The 23,582-nt window shown below is 34.4% G+C and overlaps 1 protein-coding gene and 1 pseudogene across 12 annotated transcripts in view; one reads left to right on the forward strand and one right to left on the reverse strand.

The window, feature by feature from the left end:
• Positions 1-23,582, forward strand: part of Dmd (dystrophin) — a 2,168,746-nt gene that overhangs the window by 470,885 nt on the left and 1,674,279 nt on the right. For all 12 annotated transcript variants that reach the window (XM_074062730.1, XM_074062731.1, XM_074062740.1 and 9 more), the window contains one exon: positions 19,839-19,931. In XM_074062730.1, the coding sequence (XP_073918831.1) occupies positions 19,839-19,931 (93 nt within the window). The remainder of the gene's footprint in view (positions 1-19,838; positions 19,932-23,582) is intronic.
• Positions 15,054-15,973, reverse strand: LOC109695741 (large ribosomal subunit protein uL10-like; annotated as a pseudogene).

The following is a 23,582-nucleotide window of genomic DNA, read 5'->3' on the forward strand; positions in this document are numbered from 1 at the left end:
ATTGTATATTTTTGGCACCTTTGTCAAAAGTGAGGTGGGTGTAGTGGTGTGGATTCATATCTGGTTCCTCTACTCTGTTCCACTGGTCTTCATGTCTGTTTTTGTGCCAGTACCATGCTGTTTTTATTGCTATTGCTTTGTTGATTAGTTTGAACTCAGGTACTGTGATACCTCCAGCGTTGCTCTTTTTGCTGAGTATTGCCTTAGCTATTTGTGGTCTCTTCTGTTTCCAAATGAATTTTAGGGTAGATTTTTCATTGTCTGTGATGAAAGTCATTGGGATTTTGATGGGAATTGCATTAAACATGTAGATTGCTTTCGGTAGCATAGCCATTTTTACTATGTTGATTCTACCGATCCATGAGCACAAGAGATCTTTCCATCCTGTGTAGTCTTCCTCGATCTCTTTCTTCAGGAGTTTGTAATTCTCCTTGTAGAGGTCATTTGCATCCTTTGTTAAATTTACTCCTAGGTGTTTGATTTTTTTTGAGGCTATTGTGAATGGAATTGTTTCCATGTGTACCTTCTAAGTTTGTTCATTGTTGGTATATAGAAGAACTAATGATTTTTGTAGGTTGATTTTGTATCTTGCCACCTTACTGTAGCTGTTTATGGTGTTTCAAAGCTTTTGGGTAGAGGTCTTTGGGTCTTTAAGGTATAGGATCATATTGTCTATAAATAAGGATATTTTGACATTTTCTTTACCTATTTGTATTCCTTTTATTTTTTCTTCTTGCCTAATTGCTCTGGCTAGAAAATCCAGTACTGTGTTGAATAGGATTGGGGATATTAGGCACCTTTGTCTCGTTCCTGATTTTAGGGGGAATGTTTTTCAGTTTTTCACCATTAAGAATGATGTTGTCTGTAGGTTTGTCATATATAGCCTTTACAATATTGAGGTACATTCCTTCTATTCCTAGTTTTCCTAGAGCTTTTATAATGAAGTGGTGTTGAATCTTGTCGAAGGCTTATTCTGCATCTATTCAGATGATCAAGTGGTTTTTGTCTTTGCTTCTATTGATGTGCTGAATTCCATGTATAGATTTGTGAATGTTGAATCACCCCTACATCCCTGGGATGAAGCCAACTTATTCATGGTGAATGATCTTTCTGGTGTGTTGTTGGATTAGGTTTGCCATTACTTTATTGAGGATTTTTGCATCTATATTCATTAGGGAAATTGGCCTGTAATTCTCCTTTTTGGAGGTTTCTTTGTCTGGTTTTGGGATGAGAGTAATACTGTCCTCATGAAATGAGTTAGGCAGTGTTACTTCCCTTTCTATTTTGTGGAACAGTTTAAGGAGAGTTGGTATTAGTTCTTCTTTAAATGTCTGATAGAATTCAGCAGTGAATCCATCAGGTCCTGGACTTTTCATTTTGGGGAGGCTCTTGATGGGAGCTTCAATTTCTTTTTGTGTTATAGATCTATTCGGGTGATTAATTATCCACTTCATTCAATTTTTGGTGGTTGTAAGTTTCTTTGAGATTTTCAAATTTATTAATGTATATGCTCTCAAACTAGTCTCTGATAATTTCCTGGATTTCCATGATGTTTGTTGTTATCTCTTCTTTTGAATTTCTGATTTTACTGATTTGTGTTTTTTCTCTCCTCATTTTAGTCAGGTTTGCCAGGGATCTGTCAATCTTATTTATTTTTTCAAAGAACGAGCTTTTTATTTCATTAATTCTGTGTATGTTTGTTTTTGTTTCTATTTCATTAATTTCAGCCCTTATCTTAATTAGTTCTTTCCTTCTGCTTGTTTTGGGATTTGTTTGTTCTTGTTTTTCTAGGAGTTTCAGATGTAGTGTTAGGTCATTGATTTGAGATCTTTCTGTCCTTTTGATATATGCACTCATGGCTATAAACTTTCCTCTTAGGATTGCCTTTGCTGTGTCCCATAGGTTCTGGTAGGTCGTGATTTCATTTTCATTAACTTCCAGGAAACTTTTAATTTCCTCTTTTATTTCATCATGACCCATTCATTGTTGAGTAATGTGTTGTTCAGCTTCCAATTGTTTGTGTTTTTTTACTGCTTTTTTTTGTTGTTGATTTCTAATTTTAATGCATTGTGGTCAGACAGAATGCATGGGATTATATATATTTTCTCATAATTGCTGAGGCTTGCTTTGTGCCCTAAGATATGATCAATTTTGGAAAAGGTTCAATGGGCTACTGAGAAGAATGTATGTTGTGCAGAGGTTGCATGAACTATTCTGTAGACATCAGCTAGGTCCATTTGATCGATTATGTGATTTAGTTCTAGGATTTCTTTATTGATTTTTTGTTTGGATGACCTATATTGGTGATAGGGGGGTATTAAGGTCTACCACTACCACTGTGTTGGAGTCTATATATGCTTTTAGGTCCTTCAGGGTATGTTTGATGAAATTGGGTGCATTGATGTTGGGTGCAGATAGGATGATAATTGTTATTTCTTTTTGGTGTATTTCCCCTTTTATTAGTATGGAGTGTCCTTCTTTATCTTGTTTGATCAATATAGGTTTGAAGTCTACTTTGTCCGAGAAAAGTATTGCTACCCCTGCCTGTTTTCGGGGACCATTGGCTTGGTAAATCTTTTTCCTGCCTTTCACTCTCAGCCAGTGATTATTTCTGTTGATGAGGTGGGTCTCCTGTAGGCAGCAGATTGTTGGATCTTCCTTTTTAATCCAGTTTGCCAATTGGTGTCTTTTGATGGAGGAATTTAGTTCATTAACATTCAGTGTTAGTGTTGATAGGTATGTGGTGATTCCTGTCATTTAGTTGTCTTTGTTGATGGTTTGATTGTGTGCAGCTGAATCAGTGTTAGTCTTTACTTTCTTGCCTTTTCTTCTCCTGTGGTTTTGTTTTGCCTGCCCTTTCATGGTTTGGTTTCCTTTCATTTTCTGTTTGCAGAATTCCTTGGAGAATCTTTTGTAGTGGTGGCTTGGTGGTCATATATTGTTTTAGTTTCTGCTTTTCATGGAAGACTTATTTTTCCATCTATTTTGAATGATAGTTTTGCTGGATAGAGTATCCTAGGGTTGAAGTTATTTTCATTCAGTTCTTGGAAGACCTCACTCCATGCTCTTCTTGGTATTAATGTTTCTGTTGAGAAGTCTGCTGTGATTTTGATGGGTTTACCTTTGTATGTTATTTGTTTTTTTCTCTCATACAGTCTTCAATATTCTTTCTCTAGTCTCTGTACTTGTTGTTTTAATGATAATATGTTGTGAGGTAGTTCTATTTCAGTCAGGTCTGTTTGGTGTTCTGGAGGCTTTCTGTACCTGAATGGGTATAGTTTTCTCTAGATTTGAGAAGTTTTCTGTTATTATTTTGTTGAATATATTACACATTCCTTTTGCTTTCACCTCTTTTCCTTCATCAATGCCTATGATTCTCAGGTTTGGTCTTTTCATGGAGTCATTGAGTTCTTGCAATTTCTTTTCACAGGTCTTGAGTTGTTTAACTAATAGTTCTTTATTTTTTTCTTTAATTGCCATTTCATCTTCAAGTTGTGAGATTCTGTCTTCTGTTTTTTCTATTCTGCTGGAATGGCCTTCCATTTTATTTCATATTTCTGTTTCATTCTTTTTTCTGAGGTTTTCCTTATGAGTTACTTCCTCTTTAATATCATCAATTTTTGCCCTTAATTCATTTATCTCTTTCTTTATGGTAGGCTTTGTTTCAGTTTGGCATTTATTTAGGGCTCTATGATTTCATTTATTTGTTTGTGAGTTTTCTCATATTCTTTGTTTTTGTTGTCTTGGAAATTCTTGAGTGTGTCCTGTACGTTTTGGTTGACCATGTCTAGTAACATCTCTATGAAATTCTCATTAATTACTTGTAGGATTTCTTCTTTCAGAAGGTTCTTGTGGGCTTCATTGGGTTCCTTGGTATAGTTTATCTTTGTTTTTTTAGAGTCTGGATCTGGTTATCCATTTTCTTCATTTTGCTCTAAATCCTGTACTACTTTATTTTTGGGGGGAGAATGATTTCCTTCCCTTTTTCTTTTCCCATATTTCCATTAGGTAACATTTCTATCCCTGAACTATGTGTAATTTAGTATTAACTGGGTAACAATATTAATACTAACAAAACCAAGAAAGGATAAAAAGAGAGAGAGATGGAAAGATAAAAGGAATAGAGAGGAAAAGAGAAAAAAAATGGGAGACATGGTGGATGATCAAACATCAAACCAGGCAGCAAATCCCTTAAAGAAGGGAAAAAAAATCACCAGTTTTTGAAAAGTACAATTGCAGTCTTAATTGTTCTGATGTTAGTTCTTTAGCATCCATACTTGTTTCTGTGTGTCTCTTAGTTAGATTTGCAGCCTTCCTGTGGCGAGTGGCAAGTGGGTGGGGTCCCACAGGCCTATGAGTGGAGGCCTTTAGCTGAGATGAAATAGCCGGCCTTTGGAGCATGGGCTTGGCATTCAGCCCAGCAGAACAGAGATCGTGCATTTGTGTATCTCAGGTGTGGCAGGTCTTGGGGGCGTGGCCAGGCAGAGCAGAGATCATGCAGGCCTGTGCAGGCCTTGGGGTCGTGGCCAGGCAAAGCAGAGATTGTGCAGGGCTGTGCTGGCCTGGGGGCATGGCCTGGCTGAGATCATGAATGTCTGTGGATCCCCAGCATTAAGGACTCCTCCAAGGGAGATCCTGTGGGTCTGAGGGGTGGAGGTTTGGGGTAACACAGCCCTGTCGGTGCAAAGGAGCAGGGCCAGAGGATCGGAGATCACACTCCGTATGGAACAGGGGCTCTGCATGCCTATGGGGTGGGGCTTAGTGTGAGGGCCTGCTATTCTTTTAGTGTATGGTGGTGTGGAGAGTCCTCCCGTGAGCTAGGGGTTCAGAGTGCTGATGTTTCAGCTCTCCCTGATGCTTTACCTCAGCCAAGCATGTCTCCAGCTTCCTATCAAAGTCCCTGGATCATGGAGGTCAGAAGGTCTGTGACTGTGTTCTGGTCCTCATCTTGGATCCTCGCCATTCTACCATTTCTTAATTCTTCCCCTTGTTATTTGTGAGCAGTCCCCTTCATGAAGCACTCTGAATTTACTTCTATAGTTCTTTCACTGTGTTCTCTGAAATGTAAAGAAATATTTAATGGGTAGCATTAATTTATTAACATTTTCCTTTGATATAATTTTTAATCCATGAGTTTTATCAAGGAAATATTTGCATTATTAGTCATTTTATGTCTAGTTGTATAAGTTTTTCACTGCTGAAGTAATTTAGCAACTACAAATCTCATAAGGATATTTAACTGTGGACTTCAAAAGTTCCCTCCACATTCACTATAATCCCTATCTTACTTTTCACACAAAAAACTTTCCCATTTTGTGTTTGCTCTTCCCTTCTAGGATTTTATGGTTATATTTATAAATCCTGATTCTTACAAAAAGTGTAGTATGAAAGTACACCCTAAGTATATAACCAGGAGTTTATTGATTTAACATTATTTAATATTAGTTGACACAGTTGTAGACCTCAAATTATGTTAATATACCACTCTCATCAATTGTCTATCCAAGGTAGCCAATATTTTACCAAGCAATTTCAGATCTCTGATTAGAAATATCATAAAGCAAACAGAATCATTTTTGTGCATTATTAAACCACAAATCCAAAGTGAATAGTTAAAAATCCTGTGGTGAAAATTCAGATGTCAGTTATGTTCAAGTCTCCACTTTCAATTACATCATTGAAAATTGTCACTGAATTAGATTGAGTGGTTGTCATATATCACTGATCTCAAAAATGACATAGTGTTCATTCTTGCTAGCATATGATCTAGATAAAGAGGATTCTAAACTGTTCTTTAAAACTACTATTTTATACATCCCTTAAATATCCGGAAGCTTAAATATAATATAACATGTATTTTGGAATATGTCAAAACATAATATCTTTTATTGAATATAAACTGCTTCCATTTATCTCTCCTAAAATCCAGTGTTCAAATATAAATTCCAGATTTTGAAGCTTATTTATCTTAGGAAAGTATTATTTATTTCACCAAATTTTCTGTTCATACCATGGGCCTATGAAATCTGTACCTTATATACATTTGTTCTTAAGAATACAGAAGTAGAACCTATTATCACTAACTCATCAACTGTAGAATCTTTATCAAATGATTTCATGCCTTTGAATCCATTTCCTAATTTGTGAAATGTGCTAATGGTGATAATTATACTTCTCCCAAAATACTGTACTATAAAACTATAAAAAATATACACAAATGCCTTATAATCTGTAAGTTTATATTCAGTTGCAAAGACATACTATTATTCTTAAATTGAAGCATGTTTTTATTTAAAATAATTTGATAAGGTGGCTCTTTTAACCTTCTCACCCTCCTGTGTGTATATCTTTTGCATTAAAAGAAAATAGTATTTTTTGTTGCACATTCAACTTAAATTGAGGTAGTCATATACTTATGATGTATAATTACATGGCTACATTTTTGGAAGACCAAAAAATGCCACATCAATGCCATTCTTTGTTTCTTTTTTTTTAACTTGTTATTTTTCTTTTTGGCAGTACTGAAGCTTGAACTCAGGGCCTCAGGCTTGGTAGGTAGGCATTCTACCACTTGAGCCACTCCACCAGCCCTCTTTGTTTCTATATTATTAGTTATGATTGATAGGCACTAAATTGAATTTCTGTTACATATTTTATTATAATTTTTAGATTTTTCTTATTTATAATGGATTTCAATCATGTATCTTAAAATTCTTGTTGTCAATATTGTCTATTATTTTCTTGAAATCAGTATACAAGGTTCAAGCTTTGAAAATTGTGGCTATATAGAATTGTTTACATTAAAGTATCATTCTGTATTGCCAGGTATAAGTTATATACTGCTTTTAACAATTCAAATTAAATAATATTATATTGAATGTGAATGTATTTTACCTTATTCTATACTGCAAAATTTATATTGAGAATAGTGTCCACTTTCTTAAGCAATGCCAGCTAGTATAAAATATCTCATTATTAGAATATTAGAAATTTTGCTGATGTTAGTTACAATAACTACTTTGCCAAAAAGTTTGATTTACATTTTATGCTTAACCAGGCTACTTATATTGGAGCTTCTGGTTTGATATATTTGTTTAAATTTAATTTTATCCCATTAAATGTTTATATTCTCTTAAGATTATATAATTTTTACAATGACTGATTCAAATTTTAGTGTCAAAGACAATATAGGCAATATATGAATGAATAAAAATAGCTTCATTAAAAAGAATTCCATTTGGGCACCGATGGCTCACTTCTGTAATCCTAGCTACTCAGGAGGCAGAGATCAGGAAGATCATGGTTTAAAGCCAGCCCGAGCAAATAGTTTTGGAAACCCTTTCTAGAAAATTCCGATCACAAAAATAGGGATGGTGGAGTGCCTCAAGGTGGAGGCCCTGAGTTCAAATCCCAGTACTGCAAAAAAAAAAAAAGAATTGCCTTATGATATATCACTGTAATCATCAACACATCTAAAATATAGAGAAAATTTATTTCACAATTTGATGAAACAATGTATTTTTAAATCTATCTCTGGTTCTCAAACCTCTGTGTTTGGCATATGGCAGGTGGTCAAAAAATATTGATAATTGATTATATAAAACTTAAATTATTGAAGTTACAGACATCATCTTCAGAGTGAGTAACTAAAGATAAGTCTTGTGATGCATTCTGGTTCAAAATGTACTTTTAACAATACTTTTCCTATGTAAATTTGAACCAAATATGAAATATAATCTTCAGGAAATGAAGATGTGACAGGGAATAAAGAAAACCTGCCACTGGAGAGTCAGGTCCAAAAATGTCAGTGTGACCCACCCGTTGCATTATATATATTGAACTGTTCATCATTTAATAATTAAAAATTCAATACATGCATGTCTCAATGGAAGAAAATAGGTATGAATTATGCCCATGTCTTGAAATTTCAATAGTATAAATCTTGAATATGGTTTACAAAATTCACATGCTGCAAAACAGTGAATCTATTTTATCCTTCCTACATTCCTATTTTTTAAATGTATTATACTTACAAAGATTGTGTAAATACTTGAATTTCTCTTAAATATGGAGAGTTACCTTTAGCGTGAATGCATGATAGCAGTTGTTTTATAAAAGGCACATAACATGCTTAAAAAGAAAATTCTGTTCATCTAGAATGCTGGAAGGAACTTCTTGTGTTATTTACAACTTATAAGAAAGAAATATATGAATGTGAATGTACCAAATAAATAAATGGTGGAAGTATATGCATAAAGAGTATGCATCAGGGAAGATCTTTATATAATAAAATCAAATGCCTGGCATTTCCCTAACCATTAGTTATTATTTAAAATTCTGATTAAGAAAATGGTCCTTTAAAAATATTTTTGTTCTATTTGAAATCATGTTTTATAAGATTTAATTTGTAGTGTCTTTTGGCTGCTTACACTCACATAGCAAAATTAATGAGTGAAAAGATGTTTTACACTTATCTCCTTCCCCTTCCTAATTCAAAACATGATCAGATTTTATATTGCATATTAAGGAATGAAAGTTATTCCTCCTTGAACTAAGTCTGAAATGCTGAAATGATCCAGAGGAACCACATATTTTGAAACAAATGTGAGAAATTTCCTAGCTTTCACCTAATTTTAGGTTGCTAAATGATTCAGGTTGTGTTTCATTGTTGCCTGTAGCTGTGAAATATCCTTGTCAGTGGTTGTTTGAAAAGGCAAGAGATAGATATCACTTATTGTAGAGTTGATAATTTTTCTATTAAATCAGATATAACTTTCTCAAACTTCCAAGTTAAAACTATAAGTGCTTAAATGAGTTCCAAATCAAAATATGGAAAAGTTTATCCATTTCCCTCCCTTTGTCAAAAATGAAAATGCACGACCAAATTTATCCAAGCTTTATTTCACAGAACTTTGTTACATATCTCTCTCACATGCACACATAAATAATTTATTGTAACTATAATTCACCTTTATTTATGTTTAATCTCTCTTATGCTTTGTCCAGTAACTTCCATTTTCATTGTCATTATTTAACATGGCTATTAAAATTACTGTTATATCCAATGTGCCTCTCTCTAAAGTCTTATGTATCATTTTCTGTTTGGTAAACCCTTTTCTATTCTTCTCACTGTAAAGCAAATTTAAAATCATATTTTATGTTGGTTTTAATCTTATGCCTTTCTTAAATATTCCTAAATTTTGAATATACCTATATATGTAAATCATTTCACTATAATCACCATGTGATATCTAAATTTTGCATGTAGAAAGTATTATTGGCATTGGTAGAAATTGTATTGATGGTCTCAAAGCACCTGGGATAAAACAAAATAGAGTGAAGTGTCTTGTCTCTCTTGAATAAGCAAAGAAAATTTATCAGGTAGACCATCTGGAAAGGTCAATATTTTCTGAAATGCTTATATATTGATATTAGAATTAGCAAATATACATTTTCTGTCCTCCAAAATTACATTTGAATAAAGTATCTTCCAAAGATAACAGTGAAAAACTCCGAGCCAGAATTGAATGTTACTTTGTGACTAAAGTCTTAAACCTGTGGGAAAAAATTCTTATAACCAACTGTTATATGAAGGTTAACTTTTTTCTAAATAAATTAAATATGGTCTATTAAGTTTTTAGAAAAATATAAATTTTATACATATTTATTTTTTGTTTTTAGTCTGCAAAACAGAGAATTGGAATTTAAGTGTAATTTATGGCCCCAATACTTAATTTTCTACTACCTAGTGATTTTCCCAACACTTATATACACAAGCACAGTAGGTACACATATTAACACATATGTAATATCAATGTTTTGTTTTTTCCTTAGTACACAGGCACATAATTAGTTATTTAATAAAGATTTTAGTATTTCCCCTTGAAAGACGTGATTGCAGAGCACGTAGCAGAAAAAATTATGCAAAATGGAAGGCAGAATGCATTATACAGTATAGTGATGATTGTTTAAAAGCAGCTAGTAGTGAACTAAAAGAACATTACCATTCATAGCTACATGCTAATGAATATGGCATTATAATGAAAAGAGCATGTGAGCATTTTGAGATAAAATGGGTCAAATCATTGATATGAAGTGAAGAATCCAGTAACCTTCTGAATGACCACTCTGGAGTCTCAATAATTATTAATAGTTATTTTTTATAGTTATTGATAATTTTAAATAGAATTGTAGAGCAAGAAGCAAAAGTTAACCAAAATAAATAATATTCCTTGTCTACATTATTGTGTGTACTATTTATTAACATGGAGACACATTGCTAATGACTCTGTGAAGAACTCTCTGGATGCAATTAATGAATTACCTCTCATTTTCAAACCTGGTTCCAGGTATGATCTTGTGGAAACTTTGTCTGTCTTTGATATTCTATTTCCCTCTTGATAACATGCACGTAAATCTAAATGTACAGAAAATATGGGTAAATTTGCATAAGTGAAAAATACTGTGATGATGTGGGCACAATGAATACTGTGTTCTGAGAAACCTATAGTTTTCAAAGTTTTTTAAAGATATATGTAAAATAACTGAATATCTTTAAAATTATAAAAAGAGAAACAGTAATGAAAATTGCAATCCAAGTAGAAGACCAAAAATATAGTACATATCAACTCAAACCTACCTTTTGACAAAATCTACAATATATATAAACCTCTTCAAATGCCTACAAAGGTAATTACAATAAAAATAGACAGGATTAATAATGAGAAAGGATGCATAGAAATATTTGCAGAAGAAATTGAGAGAATACTATAAGCAATTCTATAACAATAATTTTGAAAAATTCTGAGACATGAATGATTTCTTAGTATGGTGCAAATTACTAAGATTGAGATGAGAGTATGTGGAAAATTAAGCTAGACTAATTACTTCAGAAAGCATATGGAGGATGTTAGAGATCTACCATTGAAAAATGTACCCAGATTCTTCACAAATGAATTTAAGAAATTCCTATAATTTCTGTTATTCCAGAACACATAAAAAAATAAAACTTCACAATTACTTTTGTGAAAGTTTAACACTGGTACCAGCAGTCAGAAAACATAAAGTTAAATTATAAATGTTAACATTTTCATGTTTGGATACAGTGAAAGAACTATATTATGTGAAATGATATGAAATTAGTTACAAATACATCTAATGAATGATAATCATTTGATGAATTTTAGCCCCTAGTTACCAAGAACTCTTAAATTTAAGAAGGAAAACAAAGCCATAGAGAAAAAATACATAAAGCAATTAACAGACCATTAAAAATGCAATTATAATGGTCAATCATACAAAAATATATTCCAAAATGCAGTAGGAATGATGGAATAAAAAAATTAGCAAGTTGATATATTTTCTATGTATTTTTACTCATGACATAAGCAAAACTAAAGGCAGAAGTACCTATTTCTGGTGAGGGAAGAGACTCATATTAAAATTAAAATTTATACGAACACACAAACACACTCACACACATGTAGTAGTCTGATAGGTTTCTTCCTGGGCATTGGTATTAAAACAATGTAAGTATCAGTATCTGTGATTGTATATACAAAATGTCCATTCCTGCACTGGAACAAAACATACCAAAATCCTAGAAATAAAATGTCCAATCAAAGGGAATGGGCTAACTACTCTGTGATACATCCAAACTATTAAGTAGAATGTAATCACTAAAATGAACGAATAATTAAGATTAGTGTTTCATAAAAACAAAATTCAATATCATCTATATATCATTCATTTTTATAGAATAGCCACTCCACAGATTTGTGTCTATATAAAATCACTCTTAGTACAATGGTCATATAAAGATGGAGAAAAATATGAAGCGAGAGTTTTGGATCAGATTAGAGAAAAAGTTATAAAAAGAATGAGGGACAAGTAAAATGGAAAAGAAAAATTAAGTAATGAAAAATAGGAGAGAAATAAATAGGAGATGTCACTTGGGCATTTGTGCAAATGAAATTTTTATGTGTATGTGTATAAACAAAACATTTTCATATTCTTAAACTTATTTGTAACTGATGCATAAAAATTACATATGTTAATGTCATGCCATGTTTAATACATTTTTATAATACAAAATGATTATATATTTAAACTTTTTTTTGGTACTACTGAGTTTGAAGACAAGACTTTACACTTTGTAAGTAGGTGCTCTACTACTTGATCCAGGCCACCAGCTCTTTCTGCTTTAGCTAATTTTTGAGTAGGATCTCACATTTATGCTTAGACTAGCCTGGACCATGATACTCCTATTAATGCTTCCCATACAGCTGGGATGCCAGGCATTCCCCACCATGTCCAGCTACTGGTTGAGATAGGGTCTTGCTAACTTTTTGCCTAGGCTGGTATCAAACCACCATGCCTGGTCCATGTTAAACATATGAGCCTCCTAAAATATGTACATTTCCTTATGGTGAAATCTTTCAAAAGCCTTTCTTCTAGCTGTGTGAAATATATACTACATTATTATTATGTATAGTCATCCTAATGTGTATATTGCACACCAGAACTTCTTGGTCCTATCTATGGATAAATTAGTACCCAATGATCAATTTCCATGCCTCCTATTCTTCCCAGACTCTATGAGATAAACTTTTTAATATTTCTTTTTTTTTTTTTTACACTCCTTGGCTTGTGGCACCTTCCTTCTCTGTCAAAGAAAAAGAGAATGTACCAATGACCAAACCAAACCCTGTGACCTTCAAATCCCTTCCTATGCTCTCCTTTCTCTTTCACCCCAAACGACACTTGTGGGGACTCTGGGGTCACTCAGATGACATGGAGAAATTTTCTTTTTTTTTTTTTTTGTGGCTGTGTGTTTATTTATTTATTTATTTATTTTATTCATATATGCATACAATGCTTGGGTCATTTCTCCCCCCTGCCCCTACCCCCTCCCTTACCACCCACTCGGCCCCCTCCCTCTCCCCCCCACCCCCTCCATACCTGGCAGAAACTATTTTGCCCTTATCTCTAATTTTGTTGAAGAGAGAGTATAAGCAATAATAGGAAGGAACAAGGGTTTTTGCTGGTTGAGATAAGGATAGCTATACAGGGAGTTGACTCACATTAATTTCCTGTGCATGTGTGTTACCTTCTAGGTTAATTCTTTTTGATCTAACCTTTTCTCTAGTTCCTGGTCCCCTTCTCTTATTGGCCTCAGTTGCTTTTAGGGTATCTGCTTTAGTTTCTCTGCGTTGAGGGCAACAAATGCTAGCTAATTTTTTAGGTGTCTTACCTATCCTCATATCTCCCTTGTGTGCACTCGCTTTTATATTGTGATCAAAGTTTAATCCCCTTGTTGTGTTTGCCCTTGATCTAATGTCCGCATACGAGGGAGAACATACGATTTTTGGTCTTTTGGGCCAGGCTAACCTCACTCAGAATGATGTTCTCCAATTCCATACATTTACCAGCGAATGATAACATTTCATTCTTCTTCATGGCTGCATAAAATTCCATTGTGTATAGATACCACATTTTCTTGATCAATTCGTCAGTAATGGGGCATCTTGGCTGTTTCCATAACTTGGCTATTGTGAATAGTGCTGCAATAAACATGGGTGTGCAGGTGCCTCTGGAGTAACCTGTGTCACAGTCTTTTGGGTATATCCCCAAGAGTGGTATTGCTGGATCAAATACTCTGGTTTCTCTTCAGGTCGTATAAATCTTTTGCCTTCTTAATATTTCATGAGTTATGTCTGAAGTACTTGTCATTCTGAGCATTATTTCATAAACCATAATCATCTCTAGTTTCTTTCATGTTATTGCAAATAACAGAATTTCATTTTTTCTATGACTGAATAGCATTGCATTGTGTTTATGTACCACATTTTGTTTTTTTCCATTCACCAGTTTATGGACACATAGGTTGTTTCCATTTCTTGGTCATTATGAATAGTGCTGCAATGAATGTGGGAATTCAGATGTCTCTTTGCCATACTGATTTCATTTCCTTTTAAGATATGTCCAGTGGTAGAATTTCTGAGTCATATTGTTGCAGTGTGGGGTCAGAACACTGGGGTCTCAATGGGCTCTTGGTCTATTGGAAAAGAAAGAATTCAGAGGTGGATGGACAGAGAAGTTTTACACAGTGAGGCTTACAAGCAAGGCAAAGTGAAAGTACACCTTCAGAAGAAAGTAGCAGTCATTTACCCTAAATTCTCAGAATCCCAGGGTTTTTATGATCCCTGCTTAATGATTATGTTGATAGGATATACATAATTGTGGAGTTTACAAAGAAAAGGGAAGTCTTTCCTGAAAAGGATTGGCTAAGGAGGAGAATACAGCGTTCACTTAAAACTAAGATGGTGATTTGCAAAGCAAGTGGCATATACATAAACCCTAAACTTAAATTACATGTTAATAGGGTCTTTGTCTGAACTTTGTGCTGACTCCCCCGGGTTTACTACAGAAATAGACCAAAAAGCAGCAGGACGGGAGATCCACAGAACAACAGAGTGACAGAAAAAGTCACAGAGGAATTAAAACCAGGATAAGATGAGGCACACTCACAGCTTATTGTTTGTCTCTTGTAGTTCTATCTGACTCTTGTGAGTGGCTGCTACTGGGCCTAAACCTATATCTTGCCTAAGAAACTCTCAATATGGGAGCTCTATTTTTTTTTACTTTTTTTTTCCATCATGGCAGTACTAATTTCAATTCATACCAATGATGTCTAGGTGTTCCCTTTTCTTTACATTTTAGCAATATTTGTTACTTTTAGTGTTTTTAATAGTATCCATTCTGATTGGATTCAGGTGATATCTCATTGTGGTTTGGATTTGCATTTCAGAGATAACTAGTGATGTTGAGCATTTTTTCACATACCGTTGATCATTTGTACATTTTCTTTTGAGAAATGTGTACTTAGACCTAGTGCTCATTTTTAATCAGGTTGCTTTCTTACTCTTGAGTTGAGGGTTATTTTTTTTAAGAGAGTACACCTTTATTTCATCATTTCACAAATAAAGCTGAATTAGTTGTTTTTGTTGATTAATAAAAAATGATCAAATCCCATATTATGTCTGAGTCTCCCATTACTTTTTGGCTTTAACCTTGGCTGGTACTGTGTCAGAAGCTGGAGCAGCAGTAGTGGTGGCAACCATGGGAGTAGAAGCTACAGATGGAGATGGATAAGCCCAGAAGGCCTTAAACTTTTCAGTAAGTGGAAAAGTGTACTCAGTCTCCACAGACAAAGCCAGGGCCCCCTTGTACCCATTGATAATAGAATGAGGCATTGAAGCAAAATTTGTTAATAACTGCAGACAAACACTAGTAATATTTCTGACACCCTCCAGAAGGTGAAAATGCAGTTTCCTTTGTGATGTCATGCACTTCAGTGTGGTAGATGGTGCCGTCTTCACACAACTGGTGGATGATCAGTCCAAAGGAGAAGGGGGAGATGTTTCAGCATGTTCAGTAGTGTGTCTTCACTGGATCCTAGTATATCTCAGTGCATCACTGAGCATTTCAATGGTGCCTGTGGAGATTTTAGTGGTGATGCCTAGATCCTGGAAGAAGGAGGTCTTCTTGGGCCCCAGACCAGTTTTCTAGGCTGGCATAGTAACTTTATATGGGGCAAAGGCATCAGCATGGGCAGCAGTTGGTACTTACTGGCCAGGAGGATGCCCCTGATGTCAGTGAGGTCCTCCTTGGCAAACAGAAGGCCAACATTCCTCAGGACATGAGGAAGCAGTTTCCCCAGAGCTGGGGCATTTTCCTGATGCCCATGGAAGATTGTATACATCATGGTCATGTACATGACTGTGTACATGGTGCCCATTGACACCACAACATTCTTTTGGAGGGACTTATGGATCTGGTGCATCTGCTTGGAGCCCACATTGTCTGGTCACACAATGAACCATTTTGGATAACCATCCATACTTTGGGTGATCTTAAGAAAGGAGTTAGAATTCTATGTTGCCATGTCTGACCTAGGAATCACAGCAGTGTGTCAAGGATTGCCATTCAGATAGTACTTTATGTTATTTTATTTTTATTAGCATGAATTCATTGCTCATTGTGACATTTATGCACATGCATATAAAGTACTTGTCTATAGTAGTCTTTCTTAACCCCACTTCTACCTCCCCCTCCTTTTTAACAGTTTATAGTGGACTTCATTATGCTATATTCATACATATATCGAATGCATGCAGAGTTTAAAGTCAATGTCATTCCCACTTGGATGCTTGCCACGAGAAGAGATTTGAGTCTTTTAAAATATATTTTAGATATTAATTACTTATTAGATTATGGATTGAAAATATTTTGTTGCATTTTGTGGGTTATCTCTTCGTTCCATTGTTTATTTCCTTGACTATGTCTGGTTTTGCATTTGTTGTCTATATTTTTGAAGTCATATCCAAAAATTTTATTGTCCAGACCACTATCATGGAGTTTTTCTCATGTTTTCTTCTAATGTTTGTTTATTTTTTGATACAGGGTGTTTCTATAGAGGCCAGGGTGGCTTGAAACTTACTATGTAGACCATCCTGGCCTCAAACTTACAATTCTCTGGCTAGGACTTTCAGTAATATGTAGAAAGGAATGGCATGAGTGGGCATCCTTTGTCTTGTTCCTGATCTTAGAGGAAAGGGTAAATTTTCACTTATGGGGGTTATGTTAGCTATGGGTTTGCAATACATGGCCTTTATTTGTGTTGAAGTATATTTTTTATTGTTTTATTATTCATATGTGCATACAATGCTTGGGTAATTTCTCCCCCCTGCCTCCACCCCCTCCCTTACCACCCACTCCACCCCTTCCCTCTCCCCCCCACCCCCTTGACACCCGGCAGAAACTATTTTGCCCTTGTTTCTAATATTGTTGAAGAGAGAGTATAAGCAATAATAGGAAGGAACAAGGGTTTTTGCTAGTTGAGATAAGGATAGCTATACAGGGAGTTGACTCACATTAATTTCCTGTGAAGTATATTTTAACAAGTGTAAATCTACAATTCAGTGGCCTTAAGTATACTTCTATTGTTGGACAATCATCACTACTATCCATCTCCAGAACATTTTCTAATTACAAAATGAATTCACAACAATTAGGCAAAATTTCCCCATTCCCTTCTCCCTCACCCCCCAGTAACCTCCATTCTTTCTGCCCCTATGAATTTAATTGTTCTAGGGTCCTCATATGAGTAGAATCATATACTATTAGTTTTTTAATGTAATGCTTATTGCAGTTAGTGTGTTTCTAAGGTTCATTGGTGATATATATATGGTATCAGAATTTCATCTTTCTTAAGATTAAAAATATTCATCTGTGTGTGTATGTGTATATATATGTGTGTGTTTATGTGTGTGTGTGTGTGTGTGTGTGTGTGTGCCTATGTGTAGAGTGGAGTATTGCAATTAGTTTTATTATGTGACCTTCTATTAACAAGTAAGTTTCTGGATATATAGAGTTCTTCCATTATTTTCTTTGTCATGACTGAGCACAATAATTAAACATAATGGAAATTGGACCTTACAAGGGATTTTATGAAGATAAGAAGTGGAGAAGCCATCTCTCTCTTCACAGTGGATAGAGACTGCCTATTGCTTACTCTGCCTCCTCAGGACCATCCCATAAGCAAGTCAAAACAGAACTATCAGCATAAATTCCCCTAGTATGAGTATGTTTCCTAAAAATCATGTGTTCTCTGCTTCAATAATTGACTCTTTAGCAATGCATGATCTAATTATAACTCTCAATAGAATTAAGTTCCTTGAAAGCAGGAAGGATTTATATTTGTATGTGCTCTAATTGTATCAATGTCTGGAATGGAGTAAAAAATGTATTTGTTGAAAGAATGAATCAATGAACTGATTGATAAATTTATATTGGCTTTCCATATGGAGGAACTCCTCTCCTCTACTGCCATATGGGGATTACCCAGATGAAATATAGATGATGGTGCTATTTTGTTCTTGAGTAATTCCATATGAGGTCATGTAAAACAAATGTATGATATCATAACCAGAATGTCAACATTAATCCAATCCATCATTATTAATCCATTTTCCAGTTTTATTTGTACTTGTATGTGCACACAGAAATGTGTATTTAGTTCTATACATTATTATCACAGGAGCAGATTTGCATCTCAATGATCAGGGTCAAGATACATGACAATTCCATTACTACAAGGATCCCTCATGTAGCTCCTTTTATAACCACCTTTACCTACTCCACATATCCTATCTCCATTCCTAAACTCTGGCACCTGCTGCTCTCTTCTAAATTTAAATAGAGTTGTCCTTTCAAGACTATTATAAAAACAAAATCATAAAGCATGCAACACTTTAAAGATTGTTTTTTCCTGCATAAGATAATTACCAGGAGGTTCATTCAAGTCATTGCATGTATCCATAGTTTGCTCCTTTTCCTTGAGTGTTATTCCATGGTGAGCTCTACTACAACCTGCTTAGTAATTTACCTTTGATGGGCACCTGTGTTGTTCCAAGATTTTTGCCTATTACAAACTAAGTTAGAATTATGTATATGTTTTGTATAAACATAAGTTTATATTTATTTAGGATAGATGTTGAAGAACCCAATTCCTCTATTACATTGTAAATACATGTTCAGTTTTTTAAGAAACTGTCAAATTGTTTTCCAGAGTGGCTGTACCATTTACATTTGCACCAGCAAAGTTGTAGTGATCCAGTTCCTCTACAGCCTCAAAAGCATTTGATGTAGTCATAATTTTATTGTAGCTATTATGTGCTTCGTGATATCTCATTATTGTTTATAATTTACATTTCTTAATAATGACAAATAGACTTTCATGTGCATATTTGTTTGATTTTTATATTTATCTAGACTTCACTTAAAATATTAGGAATATGAAGCATAGGTGATATACTGTGGCTTAGTCTGCTTTGTATTACCATAAAAATACCTGTAACTATACTTACAAAGAAAGTAAATTTATTTAGTTTATCATTGGCTGAGCTAAATTTGCTGTCAGCATTGGCTTCTAGTAAATACCTCATAGAGGATGGAGTCACATGATACAAATATGTTAAAGAGGGAAAGGTCACATGGCAAAAAAGGAAATGAGAGCAAGCTAAGAATTCCAAAATGCTTTATAACAGCTCTCTCGACAAGTAACCAATCCAAATCTTGAAATCTAATCCTCTCTTTGGAGATAAGACATTCATCTCTTCTGAAGGTGACTCCTCAATGACTTAATCTCTCACTGGGTCCCACGTTTTATAGACTGTACCATCTCTCAGTAGTTTTGTGCTGGGACTAAATATTTATCACATGAGCCTTTGGGTGACAAACCAAACCAAACCATAGCATAGAAATTTGCTTTGAAAAAAATGTAACTGCAAGATTTTGATTCACAAACCCACTCTGGCATAGGGAAAAAAGAGCTGGTTATTAGTTCCATTGTTTATTAGAGTTGAAATAGTTTTCTAAATCAGGGAATTTCTGTCAAATGCAGTCACCCTTTGTTATAACAGCACTCTTGTGAGCTAGTTTCAGTTCTGTACTAGGAGGCATGTCTTAATTTAGGCATCCTTTATGAACTATCATTGCTATACACTTTATTTGCAGGTACTTTGGCCTCTTTAATCTGCAGTAATCTATTCATATGCCAAAAGTACTTTCATTTCCTGACACTGTAAATATGTTGGGGGTATTTGTTTGATATGGAAAGTGAATTTACTAATGCATTTGGTTTAATTTTTAATTTTAAAAGCTGTAAATTGCTTAGGCTCTAATAATAGCTAAGTGTAATTACCTTCACATTTTGCTTTATTTACAGTTAGTTTCATGTGGTCTTCTTCCTTCAAATGTCCCCCTTTTCTCAACAGGTTGATTTAGTGAATATCGGAAGCACTGACATAGTAGATGGAAATCATAAATTGACTCTTGGTTTGATTTGGAATATAATCCTCCACTGGCAGGTAAAATCCTGATGAATTTTTCCTTTTTTAGTAAGATGTTCCTAATCCTTTCTTTCATTTTCACCTTTGACCTGCAAAATAAACACATATACCTCTAATAATACCAAGCCATGGCTATTGTGATGCATTTCAAATTGGTATAATTCATGTCATTTGTGATATTCAAGATCAGTAGATTATAAAATGTGTTCTGGTACATTTGCAGGAAAATTTTTCTCATTTTTATTTTATCTGGTAAGGATGAGGTAAAAATTACAAAGTCCCAACCATAGGTTATTAAAAATATTTTCACAAATAAGTGTGCTATAACTTGTCTATAAGTGAATAAACAGAATTTTGTAAAAAGATATTTTTCCTTTTAATCACTATCAAAGGAATGAGATTTTATCAGTCTTGTGTATTGTTAATGTAAACTAATTTACATTAGTCAAGTAAGATATGACTATTAACAGGAGTATGCCTGTCATATATATAAATTCACTTCACAGCCTGATTTTGAAATTGCATTTTTCTTAATCATGTGAGAATAGGTTCTATATTTATTTCACCTCTGTAAAGCAGATATAAGAAATCTAAAAGGAAATCTGTAAAGCACTCAATACAGTGCTGCATTTTTGATGACTGCTATATGAATGACATTGATTGCTTAGCACTTTTCACACATATTTTAAAGAATTTGGAGGATACTTGAGATATATCTGTCTTTTTTACTAGTAGGGATTACATTTTTATGAAATAGCTCTATAGAGATGTAATTTTTGTAGCATAAATTTATTGCTCCCAAGTGTGAAATCCAACATGTGTCATTCTAGTCTTTTGCTCCATAAATTCTCAAACTACCTGTAGAAGAGTTTTTTCCCCTAATTAAGCTAAATTTTTAAGTTATTTACAGAATTCTATAATCATCACTGCAATCTCATTTTCACACTTTTCCACCACTCTGATAAGAAATTTTCTATTAATCCAGCTCTAAATGACCATTAATCTATTTCTGTCTATATATTTCTTTTTGGACATTTAATAACATATAATGTGCATTGTTTTCTGTACATACCCTTTCATTGAATATAATATTTGAGGTCCTTCCCTATTGTAGCAGTTATCACAACTGTTTAGTTAAGTTGACTTTTAACTGGTCTTGGTCAGCATCAGACAGTGTGTAAGCCATAGGTGTACCTATTAACATAGTGGCCATAATGATTTCTCAATTGCCCCCATATATTTTCATTGCAACCACTCTGAACAAGTCCAACTGCATTTTAGAGCAATGTGGGAAGAACAATGCAGCAACTATAAGTGTAGACAATGGAGAATATCTCTTGCCTCACATGAGCCCAGGTTGGCCAATATACAGTCTTTTTCTTATATCCATGATGGAAATAAAACCAACAGTGATATATTCCACTTCCCAACAACTGATTTCTTTCTGTTGCTAACTACTTCTCCAAATATCTTGAACAAGGAATTCTTTCTCCCCTAATCAACTTTCTGTAAAATACAATAAAACTAGAACATTTAAAAAATGAAATGAGACACATAAGACCATACTTCTTTTTAATTATCAAATGCAATAATGTGAACAGTACTTTGTAGTAGTGACTTGAGTTTGCAGACCTCACTGAGTATCATAGATGTAGGTTGTGACAAAGCAAGGAAGAGAACTCTGGCATACACAATATCTAAAAGGCTCTCTTAACTGCATTTATATCCAGACTATACATTTATGTGTATATTTATATCCAGACTACCTCTTCTAATGATCCCATTCTCTCTTATCTACTCAAAACCCTTGGCAACTCCATGTAAACTCACTCCACGTTAGAATCTCTAGATTGTCATGCCTGATATTTTCTTCATTTGCTTGTGAGTGTTAAGGATTTTGAGGGGCAGATGGAGTATTTGCATAGGGAGAAAGAGATTTTATAACTTGGAATACTAGTTGGAATGTATGTTTTTAGTCTTTCCTTGTCTGAGACCTCTCTTGTACCAGCTGTTTTCCACCTGTGTCCTTGAATTACCTTATTTTTGCAAATTGCAAGAATGGATACCCTTCCTTCCTTTGGCCTAGTTTTCTCATTTCTTACATGCTGCCCTGCTCTCCCCAAACTAAAACCTGAGTTTTGTAACCAAGGCCCAAAATCCTAGGATTCCACATGCCAGTTTCAGCCACTCACTCCTATATGACAAATAAAAAAACATGGTGAAGGGCAGAAACAGATGATTTATTACAGGGCTTGTGAAATGCTGTAAGAGGTGAAGTAAGTACTCAGGCCATATTCATCCATTTTTGGAATATAGACATGAGTTATAGGTTTAAATAGACAAAGAACTGAATAGAGGGAGACAGGTATACATAGTTAAACAGTTCCAGTCATAGGTATGGTCTGACTGGCCATTATTTCAGCCCTTGTTTTGTGAGAGTTTTTGCAGTTGTTATCCAGATTCATTGTTATCTGGCAGGTTGTATATTCTGAGATGGCTCTACTATTAGGGGTAGTTTCTGTCCCTTGTTATAAAGATGTTATTAGTTACGTCTTTCCTGGAATCCAAGGTGATTGAAAAGTTCCTGCAGAGAGAATGACTCAAAGCAAAGACAAATGCAAAATGAAGGCAAGGCACAATGCCACTTTTTCCTCCTACTTTTAGTTAATTTGTGGGCCCAACTAAGTACACAGTACTTTTCAGTTAAAGCAGTTTAAGCCCCTCCTACAAAAATAAGCACTCTTTTTAAAACTTCTCTTGTTCAATGCTCCTCATCATACCTTATTGAAGTCCCAAAAATGTTTTCACCAAGATCATATATGTGCTAGCCCATTAAGTAGTAGAAGCTCTTAAATCTCAGCAAAGATTAAAGGACACTCTAGCCACTCTAGCCAACTTAATGTACTTTCCAGATCTATCAGATTAAGAATGGCCTTAAGAGATAAAAAGATGTGAATCTTTTCTTCCAATGCCACATATTATGTTATTAATAGTGCTTAGAGAACTTCTCTTTGAACTTGTGAGAAGTAGGGAATGCCAAACCTATTTCCCCTTCCTCACTGTTTTTCCAGTTTTCACTTCAAATAAAATTGTTGGCCTAGAAATGAATGTATATACTCAGGAGTAAGTAGGCTTGAAAAGAATTGTGATGTAGACAATGTGTGTGTTGCATCTTTCTCTTCCTTTCTCTTTAAGTGCAAACCATATTTTTAGAGTGGTAAACTTTGCCTTTGGCAATCAGCTGGAGATAAAACCGTATCTTAACAGTGGTGTTACCAGAAGTTAGAGTCTCACCTTTTCTGGCCAAGTTAAGGAAAATACTCAATTTCCAAGGCTAATTTATGTTGAAATATTTATATCACATGCCATTTATACAATTACAAGACGATGAGGACTTTCACACTGCTGAAAACCCTTCTTATAAACTCTTGCCTATCTACCAACCTCTGTGCTTTGTTCTTCTGCAGAGTGTCATACAAAACTATCTTACAAAATTATGTATACAAAACTATCTTGTCATCATAGATACCTTACCCCTCCACTGCAGTGCATTCTAATCACAGACCAGGTTCTTGGAAGTAGACTTTAGGTTGAGTTTAGAAGGCAGCAGATTTATTAAGCCATGAACTTGGGATCAATAGCTGGGGTAGTATAGAAATAGTGTGAGTG

This window comes from Castor canadensis, chromosome X (genome assembly GCF_047511655.1).
Source record: "Castor canadensis chromosome X, mCasCan1.hap1v2, whole genome shotgun sequence".
Lineage (NCBI taxonomy): Eukaryota > Metazoa > Chordata > Mammalia > Rodentia > Castoridae > Castor > Castor canadensis.